Genomic DNA, 18,582 nt, shown 5'->3' with positions numbered 1-18,582 from the left:
TGTAATATTTGCTTCAACTATTACTAATTAGCCTCGTATCCTGATGCAGTTCTGCCTTTTGCCATGCTCAGCTTTTACACAAAGCCCTTCTATCTTCTTCACTCAGTCAATTTAAAAAATCCTTTATAAGAAGGAGTTGAATAAGCTCCTAGGGCAAGTAGTCCAGAAGCTTTACACTGCTGTTTTTATCCAATCAAGCCACATTTACCACCCTCCAGAAAACTTCATCCACCTGTTTCCTCACGTGTGCTTTGCTTTTAATTCTAAGCTCACCTTATGCAGCAATGCGAACCTGTGAGATAAACAGGATGGAGACCACAGGCCAGACTCTCAAGGCACCTCTGACCAGACAGCAGCTGAACCAAAGTTTAGGTGCAGGAATTCCCCAGTTCAAGGACTGAGCCAGCCGAAGGTGTTCCCACCATATTCCCCTTTCCCTGCTCAGTGCTTCTGCACTAGTAGATGTGATATGTTCCGATCAGACCTTCTCATTGCCAGAAGGGGCTTATTGTCAAATATAAAGAACTTGTATGAGCTGCCTCTGCCCTCCTCCAAAAAGACAGTAAGAAAAGAAATTAAGATCCTATCAGCTGTCTGGTTTTAGGACTAAAAACAACCTCCAGGCCTTGATTCCTTCACCTTATCCAGCATCACAATCAGCTCCGAACCTTTTTCTGGTGAGCATATGAGGGTCCCCATGATCTAACTGAAAAAAAATATACGTGCAGTACCGCTGAATACACACCTGTCCCTATCTTTCTAACCCTGGTTGTTTCTTATGTATTGTTTTTCTAGTTCCTAAGCCATTTACTCAGAACTACACTCAGCCCTGAAAATTAGTCCATTTGCAGTGCGCTGCAAAGGTACTGACTGTTGGGGGACTTCATGCGATCCGGCTTAAACAGAGTTCTGTATCACATTCCCCCTTGTTTCCCAGTACAAAATCAGAGCGGAAACTGACTGCTGGTCACACACTTCTCTAGGATGGAAAGTAGGTTATATAGGCACTGGAGCTTCAAATAGTCCAGAGATGTCAGAAAATAAATATTCTCCTTCCATAATTTCGAAATCAGGCATAACATTCAGCTTAACTTTTTTTTGTCTTCTTGGAACAGCTTCACGACATTTACTCATATTTGTGACCTGCTTCTGATGGGTTGCACAAGAATTGTTTCTTAAAAGGTTTCTAAATGGAGAGATATAACATTTAATGAGTCATCCTGAGTCTTGTTGCTCTCAGCATTTAGGCGTTTGCCTCACAGCACTCCCCCAGTCTACCTGCCCTGGCACAGCATCACATAAGGTTACTATCTTCAGCCTTAAAGCTTGTTTGAGAGCTGGAACAATGCTAGTCAGCCAGGTGGGTTACATAAATCTATCCACAGAGAATTAAATAAAAGTTGATATTAATTTTCTTGCAGAGCAAACAATCTTTTTAGTCCTCAGCCTTCATTGCTGGTTTCAAAGGCAAGCAACTACACTCTGGTAATTCATGGTCATAATTTGCACTACATGATATTTCTGAATCAAATTCTAAAATGTCTGTGCTGCTTCCTGCCTGAGAAGTATTAAACATTTTGCCTACTGATATAAATGCTCTTGTTTCAACTGCATTTATATTTAACTCTTCTAAGTTTTGCTATAGGGACTTCTAAGGGGATGCACAGTCCATTTTATAACATTGAACTAATACATTACTGAAAACGATAAACATGTTTAAAATATAATTTACAGAGAAGTCAAGCAGAGTACTTCAAAATGGTCCAATGCTGAGGTTGGGAGCTTTGTTGCCCAAACTGGTCATAAGTTTAGTCTCGCAGTAGCCATTGGAAATATTTGCCTTATTCAGCTATAGTCTTTCCTCTCATTAGTGTCCTGGGTTCAGCTGGGATAGAGTTAATTTTTACAGGAACCTGGGAGGTGGGGGGGCATAGCCGGGGCAGCCGACCTGAACTAGCCAAGGAGCTATTCCATACCATGTGACATCATGCTCGGTATATAAATGGGGAGCGGGCCGGGGGGAGGGCTCTCGACTTTCGGTGGTGGAGCGTCGGGTTCCGAGTGGTGAGCAGTTGCACTGTGCATCACTCTTTTTGTATATTCTTTCATTAGTACCGTTGTTGTTGTTGTAACCTTTTTTTGTGTTGTCCCAGTAAACTGCCCTTATCTCAACCCTCGAGGTTCCAGGTTTTTTTTCTTTTCTCTCCTCCGTCTCCTCCCTATCCCACCGGAGGGGGGCGGGAGGAGTGAGCGAGCGGCTGCGTGGTCCTTTGTTACCGGCTGGGCTGAAACCACGACAATTAGGAACAAAGATTTATTCTACTAGAAACTTTCATTACTCATCCTGAAATTGCATTTGAGAGTTAATAAAGACAGTTACCTGCACACTGGTGCTCTATCTACTATAACGCAGACTCCATCATTTTCACAAGGGTTGTCTGGGCAGTAGTTGGGAACCTCTATCTCTGGCTTTTCGGTCAGGGTGACAGAGGCTGTTGTGATGGGTGTTGTGGTGGTGGTAGACCTAGTGGTAGGCTTGGTGTTGGCACTGGGCGTACTCACAACAAAGGTGGGTGAAACACTTGGCTGAGTTGATAGTAGGTGTGATATATCTGCATGATAAAACCGCAAGAAATAAGGTCTTTACGTCCTGTTATTTTTCCTCTTATTCTAATGACAAGTTCTAATAGTAAAGAGCAAATTGTCTGTCCACAAGTATAATGGATAAATAGTCTTTTTTACCTTTCAGGAGCATGATGAATTTAGGAAATGTCCTCTGGATTTTTTCAGAAATAGGCTATTTTATTCAAAGTACTCTATTCAAAATAATTTGCACAGGATTAGCATCATTTTATACAGCTTCACATGAGATAAAGGAATTATACAGTGCATGTACCTATCCACAAATTTATTCAAACATATGATTTGACTTTAGATACATGCGTAGTTCCAAAACTGCTCATTTGCAAATTACATCATGTGTATTTATATCTACAGCACTAGTGACTTAGTATGTGACACTCCATGTTTACTGTATCAGCTATATTTACATACCTTCCATTGTTAAAAGAATATAAACACTGTCGTCTTTAATAAAGTTGCGGCTTCTAAGTCTCTGATGAGTTAAAAATGCACTCGTTCCACTTCCTGGACCTCTCATGAATGCGGTTCCATTGGGAAAATTTGCTATGGATCCCACTTTATCTGGCCTATCCCAAAAATAAGTTGATGAGGAATCTGGGGAAAAAAACCAAAGCAACTGAATGTGAGTGTGGGACCACTCTGGATTTCTTTCTCAATAGTGTCCCTTCCTTCTCAGATAATCTCTGCTGCAAATTAGTACTGAGGCTTCTCTCAACAACAAAGACAGACCGCGTCCTACTTTGCCTGCTTCTGCTTAGTTGCTCATGGATTTCATGAATATGGAGAAGACAATAAATTACCTGAAATTCAAAGAGTAGGAGCAATGCTGAACCTGCCTACAATATTTGCATTTTTTTGCCTGAGATTCCATAATGATGAGATGCACAAGACAACAGAGATCTTCAATGGCTTGGTTTAGCCTGAGGTATTGAGAAAAGAGCCTGCTGGAGATGAGGTTACTGGAGAGCTAGTTGACAACCTGTTGTACTGTCTTTTTAGTTCTTTTAAAGCATAGCGGGCAAGAAGATGAATAGCACATGAATCATATGTAAAATGAATTAATTCGGTGCTTCTCAAAAAAAGAGGTGTCTCTTGATGTGGATGTAGGGCAGAGGGTACTTGAAAAACCTGAATTGTCACAGGCCATTGATGTCCCCCTTTATCAAACCTTCTTCTAAATCTCAAAGCTGAGCCTGATTGCCTATGAAAGTATCTGACAGAGGGAGAAGAAACTGCCTGCTCCAACACATCTGCTGGTTAGAGAAAGGATAGGAGTTTCAAGGCTTCTCTTGGGAATCTGGGGCTACTAGCAATATATGAATAAACGAGGGAGAAGGAGCAGAGTGTCAACAGACTGCACGTCCACAGGGTCAGGGAAAGAAAAGGGCTGAGCACTGTGGCCATAATAGCAGAGAGCACAGGGAAAATATCAACCATCTATGGAGGACCTGGTGTGATGCACCTTTCATTTACAGGGGAGACCATTTAGTCTTTCTAGATTACCCACATTGTTTTCACGTAGAGACAGTGTCACAGAAAAATGAATGTAAATCATAAATTTTAAAAGTAATACTGTGAATTAGACATTTTTGTGCCTTCCTTCCTTGACTAATGTTATGGTCTGAAAGCCCAGGAAACTAATTCAGTGGTGAAGGTGGTTTCTTCTGGCAAAACCCTTATATTGATGCAGAAAGTCATTTTGGCTTAAATCCAAACTTTATCCAATGATGAATATAGGGGGTTTCTCTAATATCTCTCTTTATAGAGATTCCTAGCATTTCTCAGAGTTACATCTTTACCTCAACTGCCTCCTTTCCAAGTTATTGTGGACAATTGCTCCTTATCTTCTCACACCTTGAACGAGTACAGATTACATAATATGAATCATTACTTTGTCCAGCTGGAGATTTGCGCTGACACCACTGTACCTTTTACAAGAAGGGAGGGGATTTAATAGCTGCACTTTTATCTGCTTTGAACTCTGCATATTGTTAATTCAGTATTTTTCTTTTCAAGCTTTCTGGAAAACTTCCATTCTCATTAAAGCAGATATAAATGCATTTTCACAGAGCATATGAAAGAAATTTTAGGAGTGGATCATCCACCTGTTTCTTATGCAAATCAACTTTGAAATCCACGGTCCCAGCTTAACCTACTTGTATGTTCAATTTTTTTCTTTTCTGTGGATCAATTATATCATTGCTGCAAACAAATGAAACATTCTAGAAGCTAAAAAAACCTGCACTAACGTACACAAACACAAAATTTGACTCCTTATCTTTTGGCTGAATAGCACGTCTGATTTTAACTAACCTGATAATTTCAGAGGGTCGGTTGTTATACTTCTTTGGTTTGACATCCGTTGGCGAATATCGGGATGCTGGTCAAGCAGAGTCATGGTACCTTGTTGCCATGCACAGGGCCATTGCAACTGATCATCATTTGCTCCAGAAATCAAGTAAAAGTACATTGCTAAATTAAATGGGTTATTGGCAGTACCATTTACAAACAAGCTGACCTGAAAAGCATATCCTTTACTAGAGTAAAAAGGTGGACTGTATATTCTTCCTGCTGTCCCTGCTGGACTTGTATTGAGGAGATGTGTGAAATTTCTGATATGCCAGACATGGTGGGGACACTGAGTCTCTGACAAGTTGATGTCATCAATAGAGAGGCCTCCCTTTGATAAGCCACTTCCTCTCATGCCCTGAAACACAACCCGGAATTTACTTGTGACATTCAAAGTAACGTGATGGAGCTGCCAGTAACTCGCAGGTGAACCTGAAAAACAAGGGTAGGGATTTCTGAGTAAGCAAGAGAGTCAAACACTGCACAGGTCTACAGATCCTATATCAACACTATGTAAGAATTTCTCATTTCCACTGGTACTGACATGATGGAATATTTCTCCTGTAGATGTTACATTTGCACTCAAGATCATATTTTCTCAATGTAGTTTTTCAACAGATTTAATATGCATAGCAGCTCTTTGAGTGAAAACAGTGTTAATGGTTTTTAAGACTGCTTTTTCTTTTATAGTTTTAAAGAACATTGCATTAAATTAGTATAAATGTTGTGATAATTAAATGCACAAAGATGGCTGTCACCTGTATTATTAAAAAGAAAAAAAAAATCAGAGAAATGTATATTCAAATAACCGAGTAACAACATGTCTCAACAAAAAATGCTACAGAGGATTCTGGGAACCTAGAACTACAAGATTTGTATATTTAAAAGGCTTGTTGGAAGTTTGCCTATGCAGAAGCACTATTCACCCATCAAATGATTAATGGTACTAAGTTCAAATTAAAGCCAGTCATTTGCAAAACCTACTTCATGTGGTAAAACCTCACTGCGAGTCTGATGTTGCATCCAAAAGTGCCGGCACTAGCAAATTCCACTTGACTCCAAGAGCAGTGTACGCAAAAGCAGAGACCTCTGCACAGCGGCCTCGTAAGGCAGGTGAAGGTAGGACAGCCTTTGTTAACAGTGTGTGCAGCAAAACAGTTGCTTTTGCTGCCTGGTTTATGTTCACCAGCATGGAAGACCAGACTTTCAGCTGCATTAATGGACTAAGCGGTGCCAGTCCCAGGTACAGAACTCACGCTTCACTTCCCTAATGATTCTAAACACAACACAATGGATCTCAGATATAAGTCTTAATTTCTTGCCATTCTTCATTACCGTTATAATTAGAAGGAAAAAAAATAAACCCAGAAACAAGAACAAAACCACCCCACTGGTTTCCATTAAATTGCCTTCTGCATAAACTAAAGGCTTTTTTAACTGCACAGATGATATGCAAGACTGGGGTTTCTGACTCACATTCAATGAGCAGATCAGCTACTGTGCTGTAAAATGTCCCGCTCCCACAGCCTCCCCTGCTCCCAGCTGAAGGCAGCTACAGCTGCCACAGTCCAGCAGAAAGGATTCAGGGCTTGTCCCTCAGCCTCTCGAGCATGGTGGTTCAGTGCAAACCCATGAGCAGCTCAGCCAGCATGTTAGATCATGGCTGGAAAGGGCTGTAGTGTCACTGTTTCTTCCAGTTTGTTGACTGGACTGGTGAGGGTAACTTCTCACATGACAGAAGTGAAACAGCTTGGGGGAAAAACTAATCTTAAACCATTCCTGAAAGTTTTACCAGAGATTGTCAAAGTAGGGTGCCCATTTGGACACACATATGAGATCAGAGACTTAAAAGGAAATTACGGACTTGAGAAAGCAGGAATGGGAGATGGGACCTAATATACATGAAAGAGTATTTGTGAAGAAGGCTGAAGTGTGGAGAAATTAATCTTGGCTTCAAAGTAGGGTTCGAAAGGGTTTGGAGGGCTCAGACTGACCTGAAATCTACATCTGCCTCAGCAGCCCTGATATGTTAAGGATTCCTGACGGCACACAGGGATGATGAAAGCATCAGGGTGAAGAAAAGAGTGGAAAAAAGAAAAGAAAAACAGGCGTGAGCAGTAGCTGAGCCTAAAGGGACAAAAAGAGGCAGAAGAGCGGACTCGATACCTATTTAGCAAAAGAACTTGCTCAGACCCTTATGTAACCAGAAGATTGAACTAGTTGTAGCTGTAAAGGAGACCAAGTAATAGTTAAATATTTGAGAAAGTAATTGAATCATAAGATGCCTTTGGCAATTCTAGCTTAAAGAGGTCTTGTCCATTAACTGACCTCAGTTGCTCGTTCTGTAGGCTGTAGGCTCCTAAAACCACAAGAACTTAATTTTCTTCAAACTACCACTCAAATCATGATCTGCTGCCCATGTATTTCAGTTAAGTCATTTCAAACCGTGTTTAAAAAGTAAGTTAAATTTTATTTATCTTTTTAAAACTTGTATGTTAGGTATTCCAGGGAATGAACTTACACTTTCCATTTCTTTATTATTACTTTCTTATTCATTGTAATTTACTCTAATGACCAACTTCATCTGTTGCTATTGATACCAGCAATTCTAGAACAGTTAAAATGACTACTCATGGAATTTTAGCTATTTTGGTGAGAAAACTATATTGATAACCCAAGAGTTTGTAATTTGTGGTAATTGATTATATTCTTGGAAAACAGCTGACTGAGGATCCATCAAGCATAATTTCACCAGCAGAGAATCAATTACGTAGTTAGAGAAGAAGCCAAACAATAACACTAGGAGATGAGTCACTTTGCTACAGTATTTTCCCCCAGTACTTTGAAAAGGATATGGCATATAGATTAAACCAAAATGCAATTTTATTCCATACCTTTTATCTCTTCAATGAGTCTCAAAGTACCATTCGGATGGGCTGAAGTATACTCCCTGACCCAGACATACAGCCGGTCGCTTTCGTGACCGCTGTTATAGAAATAGAATTGTAAGCACTGAAAGCCCCTTTTGGGATACAGAATTCGGCTCTCCAGGATAGCTGTGCTTCCCTCTGCTCCAGCACTGGTGTTGAAATGCATGAAGTAGCCAGAATCTGTCAAAAGTCAATGAGAAATGAACGGTAGAGGAGAGAGAAAACAAAATTTTCCTGGCGTACCAGTATTCGTAACACTGAACTGTAGTAACACTAGTAGACACGGTCAAGTCAGGGTAAGGTAGTTCCTGTACAAATCCTCAGACTGAGGACTGTTACCTGTTCACATTGTCCCAAGGCAGAACTGTTCTCCTTGCAACTTTTCTCCTCATTTGGCTCTCTCTAGCAATTTGTACTCAAAAGCATGGGCTTGTTCTCTTTACCCAGTGCCAGTAATTCACAGTTGACTCTCTCTCTGGAGGACTGGTTTAAGCTCCTGAACTCATGCAATTTTCTCTGACAGGTTCAGACACAACTGGCTATATTCTCAATTAATTGTTCACCTGAGCCCTCATAATATACATAATTTCTAAATCCCAATCCTTTCCAAAGACTTACTGAGCAATTATTCAGAAAAGCAGCAGTCTTTCTGGTGTGCCTGTACTATAGATTAGAAAATTTTATATGGTTCTCGTATCAGGATGTGACACTAAAACTAGAAAACAGATCAAAAGAGATAAGGACATTCAATGTTCTCAGATAAGGAGAAAATCGAACGTATCACATGATGTCCCTAAGTATGTAGATTTATGTTGCTTGGTTAAAAAATAAACTGTAATTTGTCAACAGATAAAAAGAGAACAAGGCCGAGATCGAAGTCAACTTGCATGCCTCTGCAGAAAATACTTCCCAGAGAGATAAGAACAGGTTTTTCTCATACCTTTGCATTCTCCCATATTAGTGTGATCAGTATTTGGCCCAGCAGGAACCTGAGACAAACGCTGCCAATCACTGTTATCATCTGAACTTTGAATCATGCCACATATATTTTCAAGTTCAAAACTGCATGTATCCATGAAACTTAGGGAGGAGGCTATAACATTAAAAAAAAAAAAAAGAATCTCTATTACACGACATACATTTTAATCATTTTAATTCTGAATGTCCAAAGCCAAGAGCAGAGAAAACTAAATGAAGACACCAAATAATCAGTGGCTTCAAATACCATCAATATTCATAGGTATGATGTGCAGAAACTCAAAGCATTTGGCGATTAACACTGACATTAATAAGATGTCATCAGGACCACTTTGGGCACTTAGCAAGCACAGGAGGGTGCCAGCTAATTATCATATCACATCTTTTATTTATAAAAGGAACACTAATACCAGCCCCAACCCACCAACCTTCACATAGTCAAAAGGTCCTGAGACTTCCCACTCACTCATTCCTCTGCTTTCTTTGGGCCAGTCCACACATGGCCACAGATTTTGATAAAAGTTCACTAACATATCAGTTGGAGTGCTTATTCTGAAATATGGTAGAGCAGAAGTTATTTCACTGCAATAAGCAAACCCTGATTTTCAAAATGCTGAATTGAAAAAAACATTGGCAAGGGTACATTTGGGACCAGTGGATATCTCATCTCATACAAATTTTTAAAATGTCTTGCATATAACAAGTGAAAAATTAAGTGAAGGAAGACTGTGCAGTTGAATAGGAAAGGAAAAACACTGTATGAAATGTTTTCTCTGTCTAAAGCAAACCCTGGATGGGTGAGGGAAGACACAGTCCACGTTTATCCCTGTTATTAGTTTTGTTTCCCATTGCTTTTCAAACTATGTGTAAAATATTGTGGCAGGTTTAAAGGTTTAACTGCACCACAAAAAGGACCTTGAGTATCACAAAAATCAACCTCGATGGCATGCCAAATGCTTCACTTCAGCTGTAGCTCAGGGAAGCACTTCAGTATGAACCGCTGCCAAATCAGTTGTACTGCTGAGATGTTTTGTACTGTCCTCCTAGAAAGCTAACAATCCTCTAGAGGTTGCAAGGCTATCATCAGAAGTGTTGTATGACTGATACCTTTTAAGATACAGTATTGGTATGATGTTGTAAAAACCAAGAAAAGATTTTCACAGTGAATGTTATATTGACTGCTGGAGAAAGAAAAAAAAAAACCAACCCAGCTAGGGTGTCAGCAAGAAGGTAAGAAAAACAGAGAATTATTAGATGAAAGAGCTATTTGAAATCAAAATATAAAACAAAATATGAAATGAATTTTCCCAAACAGGAAAGAAGTAGCTTAACTACCTTAATTAGAAAAAGCTGACTGGCATGGAGCGGTGACCTGAACGACAGGAAGAGAAAAAAGCAAGACCCAATAGCTTACGATGTATTTCTTAGATTAATTCCTGAAATAGGGGAAGGGGGCACTGCTTGAGGCAGGTTTTGAACTCCACCTGCACCAAAAGCCAGATACTTTCTTGATACATAGTGAAAGGCTGGACTTGGAAGAAAATACATGGGGGATGAGTGCTGAGTACTAATGTCCAGTGGCTGAGGAAAACCTCATGGTCAGTTCTGTTAAGTAATACGCTAGAAGGGGAAAGCAGACTAAAATCTACTGTCATCATATGGCCTGAAAGACAGTTCTGAAGAAGAGATCAGAACAGCACTGAAGTATCAGTCAGGATTTCTTATGCGGTGGGTTGGTTTTTTTCAATTTAAGAACAAAGTTTCCCATTTTTAATGCAATTTCCTAACCACACAGGCCTTTAGCAGAAATTCAGCTTAAACTTTTTCCTTAAGTCACGTTCAACAAAAGAATTAATCTTTTGATTCCTCTGGGAGGATATCTGCCATCCAAACCATGTTTGGCATTCTCAGTCTTCCATCTAACCTGAAAGGATCAGTCTAGCAGCCGGGTGGGTGAGGGCTGGGACCTGTGAAGCACCCATCCTCCCGGGCACAGGGGCCACTTAGGCAAATGATGGGTGATCTGAAGACCACTTATGGCTCTGCGAATATCGTGCATACTATACAAAGCCAAGGGACAGACTGGGGAGCAGGGCAGATCCTGATTGCTCTGGAGGTGGTGGCTGTTCTGTCACTAATTTCAACAGGACTGGGGCTTGTTTCACTTGGGGAATGTGCCTACGGGTTAAGAATGAAGTTAAAATATCATGAAGTATTTATGTAATATATGAGAATGCTGTAAAGTATATAAGATTAATGGAGAGGAAGAAGGACCCCATCCGCTGTTGAAGATATCCTTAGCTGTAAGTACTTCTATAACATCTAATTGACTGTACGCCAAGTGCTAGAAGCTAAGGCTGCACGTAAGTGTGTGTTCAGTTTAGACCTGCATGAACAGAAATATTTTCATCAGAATTGTATGCTCAAAAAATTGCGCTGTTTTAATAAAATGGTTTGATAATTATTTAAGGTATCTTACAATGAGGCTTAAAATATAATTGTAAACCAGTACTCACTACTTGGGATACTGAGGCAGTGAAGTAAGTTTTCATCTGAGTGCCAGGGCACATTTGATGCAATCCCAATTATAGAATTATATTCCAGTTTTGTAATAGAATTATCTATATTTCTCTGTCTCTTACTTTCACCCAACTTTCCAAAATAAATCCCACATGAGCAAAATAACTCCTCTGACCACTTTTGAAAGAGACCGGGTTTGAAATTAAAAATACAAATTTCAAAAGCTCACATTTTCTTCACAACAGCATCTGTACCCTATTTGCATGAACACACACACTGTCTCACAGATTGTGTGAGAGCGGGGTAGGTATGATAGCCACAGCAAAGATATGCATTTCTGTACAGTATCTGAGTAACAGCTATGGAATAACAGGGCGGGGGGGGACCAAAAAGCTTTGCGTAGAAGCACAAGTTTTAAACAGCCACCCAAGGGATGAACAAAAATCAGCTGCTGAGTGAAGCTGGTTTTTAACTAAAGGTCAGATAAAATTGCACAGAAAACTCTGCTACGCAGCAGTGTTTCTGCAGGAGGCTATGTTATTTCTAGCTGTACTTGTATTTCTGGTGTTGTTAACACAGTTCACTTCTCCAAATACAATAGCATCTCTTTCACTTCTGCCTGGATGAGTCCAGCATGTATGTATCATCACCCTTGTTTATTTCAAATGCCAGAAGCAAAAAAATTAAAAGAAGTGGAGAAACTTACAGCAATTGTACAGCCGGTTCAGTTTCTGGAGATCATAATCACTGAAATCCATTCGCTGTCCTATTACATCCATGAAGTCTGGTATGTTAGTGATGATGGTGGGTTCAGTTCCATTTCTGAATGCATTTTGGCTATAGTGCATCACAGAAGTATAGTCATAGGGAACATTCAGGGAGTCTGATGTTGTATCATTATATTTTATGAAATTATGACCTTTGCCTAAACAGGAAAAATAAAAGGAAAGATTGTTTGTTGCCCAAGAAGACCAAGTTTTGATGTACAGGCTCAAAGTGACAGAGAATCCGTCAGATCCCCAAATATTTTTTTGTAGTCATTCACTTGTACTTACTCTGTATACAAACTAGTTTATTTCTAGTCTAGAGTTATTTACTTTCTTCTTTCAGCCACTGGAACATAACATGATGACTTCTGCTGGATGAAGGAAAGCTTTTTGCTACCAGAAATCTTTTCCCCATGAAACTACCCATAAACTTTGATGGGTTTGTGATACCCAAAAGTGGAGATACTGTTTCAGTACTCAAATTAATGCAATTTGCAACTGTAATGCCTCCCTGTTTCTAATCTGTATTCTCTGATATTTAATTGCTGGTCATTTTAGCTTGCAATAAACAAGTTAAAGTTGTCATCAGATAAGCTTCCAGAATTTAACTGTACAGATATTTTCTGGAGTATGAGCAAAAAACCATTACTAACTACCCAATGGAAGATAAAGTTTTAAATGTTTTAAATTAGTCAAAATACAGTAACTATATTCTGGTCAGTGTAAAAAAGCTGCAGCAATTTCAAAGGGCTAACAATAGCACAACTTGTCATTAAAGAGTCAGCAAAATATAATGGAAATCAAGTAACAGAGTCTAAGTCATTTTCTGTAATATATACTTGCACGTGCACCTGCCTATTGATCACGACTAAATAAGAATGCATTAGATTTAATCATTATCTATTTTTTTCAGTCTTCTGTGTGTACCTGTGTTAGGAAAGCATCAAGTCTGCATCTATAACTTTGTTTTTGAACTGCCTGAAAGTCACAGAGGACAATGGCAAGCTGAAGAAGCAGAGACCGAGCAGAGTCCCGAGGAACCCTGTGCCAGCTTTCAGGCTTGTGCCAAATACGCCAACACTTACATTCACAAGCTGCATGGCTAAAGCAACCACTCGTGTGGTGGGAAGCCTGGAAGGGGTCTCTCCTGCCTGCATGCCCTCTCTGCATGCTCTGCTGTCTCAGCTCTGCTGCCTGCACTGGGTATAGCAGCCAGGGAGAAAGAGGACGACCGGCGTTTTCACTGGAGATTTTCTACTGGCTTTGGTCACACTGGGTTTTTCAGAGTGTTTTTTTTTTAATTTTGTTTTGTTAAGGGGTCCCAGAGTAACCATGCTTTTACAGTATTCATTTAAACAAACTAAATTATTCTCTTCTGCTGCTCTGCTGTACAACATGTAGCATAACAGGACTCAGGGCTCTGGGAACTGCCGTGGCACAAGGAACAACCACAGCAACAACAAAGGAGGCTTTCTGTCCCAAATAGATATTGCTTGATTTTTAATTTATTGATACACTGGCTTTGAAAAATAAGTCTGGGTAAGAGAATAGTGTGACCACCAAAGGATGGCTGGAAGAGATGTTCCACAGCTAAACCCCCTAACACCAGAGCCTAAAAGGAAAAGCAGGGGAGTAACTGACCAGGCTGAATCCTGTCCCAGATGATGGACACATAGTCATCCCGGTCGAAGCGTGACTGCTCATGCCAGAATCCCAGGGCATGCAGGAACTCGTGCTGGATTGTCCCGATCCTGTCACAGTTGGCTCCGATGGAGAGCTGCTGCAACCCCTCTTGGCGGTTTCCCACTGAGGACCAGCAGCTAGCATTGAAATAAAATGAGAGGGCTGTCTGTGAGATACATACCATTCCCACACCACGTGAACTCCAGAATCAATCTGTTCAACAGGTGTATTTTTAACTTGAGCGTTGAAGTTACATTTTGCTACAGAAAGCGCTTTTTCATTGATCTGTTCCTTACCAGATTCTTTCCTCTCACATTTAGCTCTGTTTCGATGAACAAGCAGTTCCCCCGCCCTGGCTCTACTATTTTTAATGGGTTTTCTTTAGAAGAAAAATGTTGAGCTATTTGTGACGGAAGAAAACTGATGAGGATTTTGTTGGTGCTCTGCTGAACATCAAAGGCTATGGGCACATAATTTAGAGTAATTAAGTTACTGCAAATTAACAGTTTTCAGCTGGACCACAGTATGTGACTGTGAGCGCACTTTGAGCCTGTCCCTATCCCAGGGCAACTGGGTTCATACACATTCTCGCCTCTGCCATTGCAGCTGCTTCTCTCTTTATCGTTTTGGCCTTTTGCTTTGTGAGGGGCTGTGGCTGCCAGGCAAGGCACGCTTCTGCATGGCTGTGTTTACCTTCCAAAAGGTTGGTGGATTTGACAGTGCTTTTCATAAGCTCTTTTCTTTCTAGCTATTTGTGAGCTGCTGCGCTAGGGCACTTGCTGCTGACACATGCTGACAAGAAAGAGCAAAACCACAACTGTGCTGGAAGTTTTTATTAAAGGATAAAAAAAGTCAGTCAGCTATCTGCACAAGCCAATAAAATGGCACCCCATGTCCACAAACTAGCAAGCACAGAGAGCTACGTTTAAATTGATATTTTATGCAGCAAATAAATCAACACTTACCCAATGAAGTCCATAAAATTAATCGGGCACAAAATATGCCATAGGATTTGCAGTCCTATCACCCCAGAAATTTAAAAACACAAGCACACCATGCACTTTCGAACCCTGTAACTTATTAGCGCAACATATTCCCCAGTATTTCTCTTTCCACAAAGCAGCACAGGCCTTGGCTATTGATTACTCATTAAAATCACAGCATGAGACCTGGGAAGGAGCACATGTGGCATCCATAATTTCACAGGCTTCCCTTGAACAAGGCCTCATATCGATTACGCAGCTTTTTCTTGTGTTGTGCCGAAGTCTAAGAAGTCCATCACACTTCTGGGTCCACCTCATACCAAAGCAGCTGCCTCTGGCTTCACAGCTGCTGCGTAGTGCACAGCAGGCTACAGACACATCCAGGACACTTGGCAAAACTAGCATCCAAATGCTGGGGGATGCAGCTTCCCCTTGCCTTCAGACTGCCAAATGCCGACACAACCATTGTTCTGCAGCTGCAGAGGGAGTGAATACATGGTCTGTGTCGCCAAGCACTGAGAATAAAACTAGATAAGTAAGTGGGACAGGGCACTCCAGAGCAATGGGCACCTGGAAACCCATATTAGCAGTGTCTTCAGGAAGGAAGAAAATGGGGGGAAGTCCCAGCTTCCTCAAGTGTGTGAGAGCTGTATCTCCTCTGATTCAATGCTTTCTGCATTGCTAGTTCCTCTATCAGATGCTAGAACAGGAAAGTACCTGCTCTGATTAATTCCACCAGCCTTGTTTTTGGAAGATGGGCTGTAAGTAGATAGATGCGTGCCATCAGTAGCGATGAAGCCACTTATTTCAGGCACATTTTTATGCTAATGTCCTGCTAGTAAATAATTTCCCACAGTATCAGAGATCACCAGTATCAGCACACAGACACTTTGACTTACCAGCACCAAGCTGGTTAGCCAGGGATCTGTATCAATCCACTTCTGCATGGGTTCTCTTTGCTGTGTGCCACAGTGGCAAAGAGCTGAAGTGACCTCCCAGGAGAGCTCCATGAAAACCTCATTTTCCATGTGAAAATACTAGAGACAGCATTGATCTTCCCTGGTCTGCTAAGCATTTGACTCTACCACACCATGCTAGTTTTCCTGCTGAATGAGTCCTGCTCTTCATGAGAAGAGTAGGGAGAAATGACACATCCATTGCAGGTTCCCAGACTGTTCTGTGAGCTCTGCAGGCACTTGCCACATCTGATACTCCCGCATTTCTGTGATTCACAAGCATCCCTCATGTATTTTGCTCAGCACACAGGCTGGAGTCTAGAAAAGGTCTTTAAATAGATCCATGGTCTAACCTCTGCTGCAGATGCAAAGACCTGAGTAGAGGGTGAGGTGAAGGCTGTGCGCTAGAAAACATTACATGTAACTCTACTCACTTAGCATTATAAATATATACCTGTTAACATAATACAGGCAGTAGCCAAGGCTTGGCGAATGGTAGATAAAGAATGTGGACAGGGAGAGGGCTCTCTGCATGGGGGGTTGATGACACTGTGTACGTACATCAGAGACTACAAACGTATTTTTTACACAGGGCAGTCAACACAACAAAATGGTGGCTGACTTATTTTGTGCTGACTTCATTTGAATTCAAAAGGATAATCCAGATGAGGACTTTATGGCCTACTACAAATCCTTTTGACACAAAGTTCCCCCACCTCCTCTGTCTCCAAGATTGGAAAGGCAAAGACTATTTATCAACTTTTTCTTGGTGCAATAAAACTTCATGAATCCAGCTGGTGTTGCCAGGAACTTTGTGCTCCTGTCTGCACTGTACCCTCTGGACTGAGGTCTTTAGTCTGCAGTTAGGAGAGTCCTAGCTGATTAAAAAAAAATAATTAGGAATGGCAGAGGGGAAATGGGTTGGTTTACCCACCTTTCACCTTGTCCCGTTACATCAGAAGAGAGGAATGGAGTGAAATGAAGGGCAGTTAATGCAGGGTCAGTCATGGTAATTTCTCTGTACAGCCTGAAGCTAGCTCACTGAAACGGGACAGCTGTTTTCAGAAGACTGCACTGTTTAGCTCCAATCTTTTTAAAAGTGCTGCTGAGCGTTAATTTTTTTATGGATGTGTCAGCTGAGATGAGAGAAACATTTCAGGGCAAGCGACGCACCAGGCAGTGAGGGCAAGATATGTTATCCAGCTAGAATGACTTTTCTTCTTCATCACCATGACTCATCTATTTTTAATAGACATATAAATGAAACATTGTGCAGAGGCCTCTTACTTGCCATAGGCTAAATATTGTGGTTCTTTTTCAGGTACAATTATTAGCAAATTCAATGCATACTTTATGTGACAAAGGACTAAAAAATTTAACTACATGAGTTTTCCATTTGGCTCAAAAAGCCTAAGAGTCATTAGCACAGGAAAATGCATTGCTCCCTAAGTCTCCACTTATAGATCTTTTAAGGTTGAGTTTCAATGTCGTATATAGCATGAAGAGTAGAAAATATAAAGAGCCAGAGACTGAAGAAATTTTGAAACAATTATCTGCTACAAATATCTCGGAAGAAGCCAAAGGGAAAGGGAAACATTTTTATTATCAGAAAATCTTGTTCCATTTATGAATGCATTCTCATTTCAGGAAATGATTTTTCTGAAGGTAAATTTTCTCACCAGGCTATCAAGCTTTCCCTAATCTCCTGTTCTAAAAGAGAAATGGTTCAGCATAGAGTGGAGAATATATTTGTTCTTGCTGCACTGTTTTGACAGAGACTGTCTTAGAAAGGGAAGCAGCTGGGGCAATTTTGACTTCTTTACTGCGGTCTTATTTTGCAAAATTTAAGGTGGGATAGTATAACTATTCATCAAAAGAGGTAAATAAAGTGAAACCTCTGTAAAATATCTCAGTGCTAGGCAGCATTTAAAAATATTGCTGTTATATCTGAATGCTGGTGTGACATTGTTCAAATGCAATTCCATTTGTTATAGTCAAACAAATTCATTGTCCCACAGTGATAGCTACCATATTTTTGCTGGGATTTTTTTTCCTAAAAACTAAGGTATACTAAGAATGACTATTTGAAAATGATAATCCATATATCCAAAGATCAGTCAAGAAAATAATTGGCTTGTTTCTGATATCTTTTACCATGCCAAGAAAATTACCTCTTATTTGAGGAGGATTTGATTTCCTCTTACATTTAAAAATAAGTATCAGCAAGAAATTTTTCATTACTATGAAGGTAATACCTGTTTTGGAAACTACTACAATTTCCAGTTAAAAAAAGACTGGAAAAATGGACACAACAAAAATACGAAATTATAATTAGATATATGTGTTTTAGAGTGAATACTGGTCATAAAAATAGCCTGAAGCCAAACAGGATGAAAGTTATTTTACATTACTCTTCTTACCCACTTCCTTTGAACACAGATATGTAATTCTTCTCCCCTTCCCAAGGTTTGAAGTCAATACAGGTTTTCAGTCGATACTGTTCAAATGCCTTGAGGATGAGTCCCTTAGCATTCATTTCTGCAAAGCAAATAGTGTTCTTGTCAATACTGAGCCAATAGGTCTGTATGGAGCAAATCCTAAAGGTGGATCTTTCTCCAGCAATCTTTGATCAAAATAATCAGGCTTTTTGCTGGATTAAGACCTGAGTAGGGACCTAAAACCATAAATTAGGCTGTTGTGACATTCTACCTTTCTCTTGTTCTGTTTCTGTGTAATTTTTCTTTGGTACTTATGTATAAAGTATGACATGATG

At 40.3% G+C, this 18,582-nt stretch overlaps 1 protein-coding gene across 1 annotated transcript in view; it reads right to left on the bottom strand.

Moving 5' to 3' along the window:
• MEP1B (meprin A subunit beta) overlaps nucleotides 1-18,582 on the bottom strand; it is a 32,543-nt gene that overhangs the window by 1,741 nt on the left and 12,220 nt on the right. The window contains 8 exon segments of the mRNA XM_052788209.1: nucleotides 2,381-2,612; nucleotides 3,055-3,237; nucleotides 4,957-5,424; nucleotides 7,887-8,102; nucleotides 8,863-9,015; nucleotides 12,127-12,345; nucleotides 13,829-14,007; nucleotides 18,230-18,347. Of these exon segments, the coding sequence (XP_052644169.1) occupies nucleotides 2,381-2,612; nucleotides 3,055-3,237; nucleotides 4,957-5,424; nucleotides 7,887-8,102; nucleotides 8,863-9,015; nucleotides 12,127-12,345; nucleotides 13,829-14,007; nucleotides 18,230-18,347 (1,768 nt within the window).

This window comes from Harpia harpyja, chromosome 5, assembly GCF_026419915.1.
Source record: "Harpia harpyja isolate bHarHar1 chromosome 5, bHarHar1 primary haplotype, whole genome shotgun sequence".
Classification (NCBI taxonomy): Eukaryota; Metazoa; Chordata; class Aves; order Accipitriformes; family Accipitridae; genus Harpia; species Harpia harpyja.
Note: the sequence above shows the minus strand (reverse complement) of the source record. Positions and strands in the feature narration are given on the sequence as shown.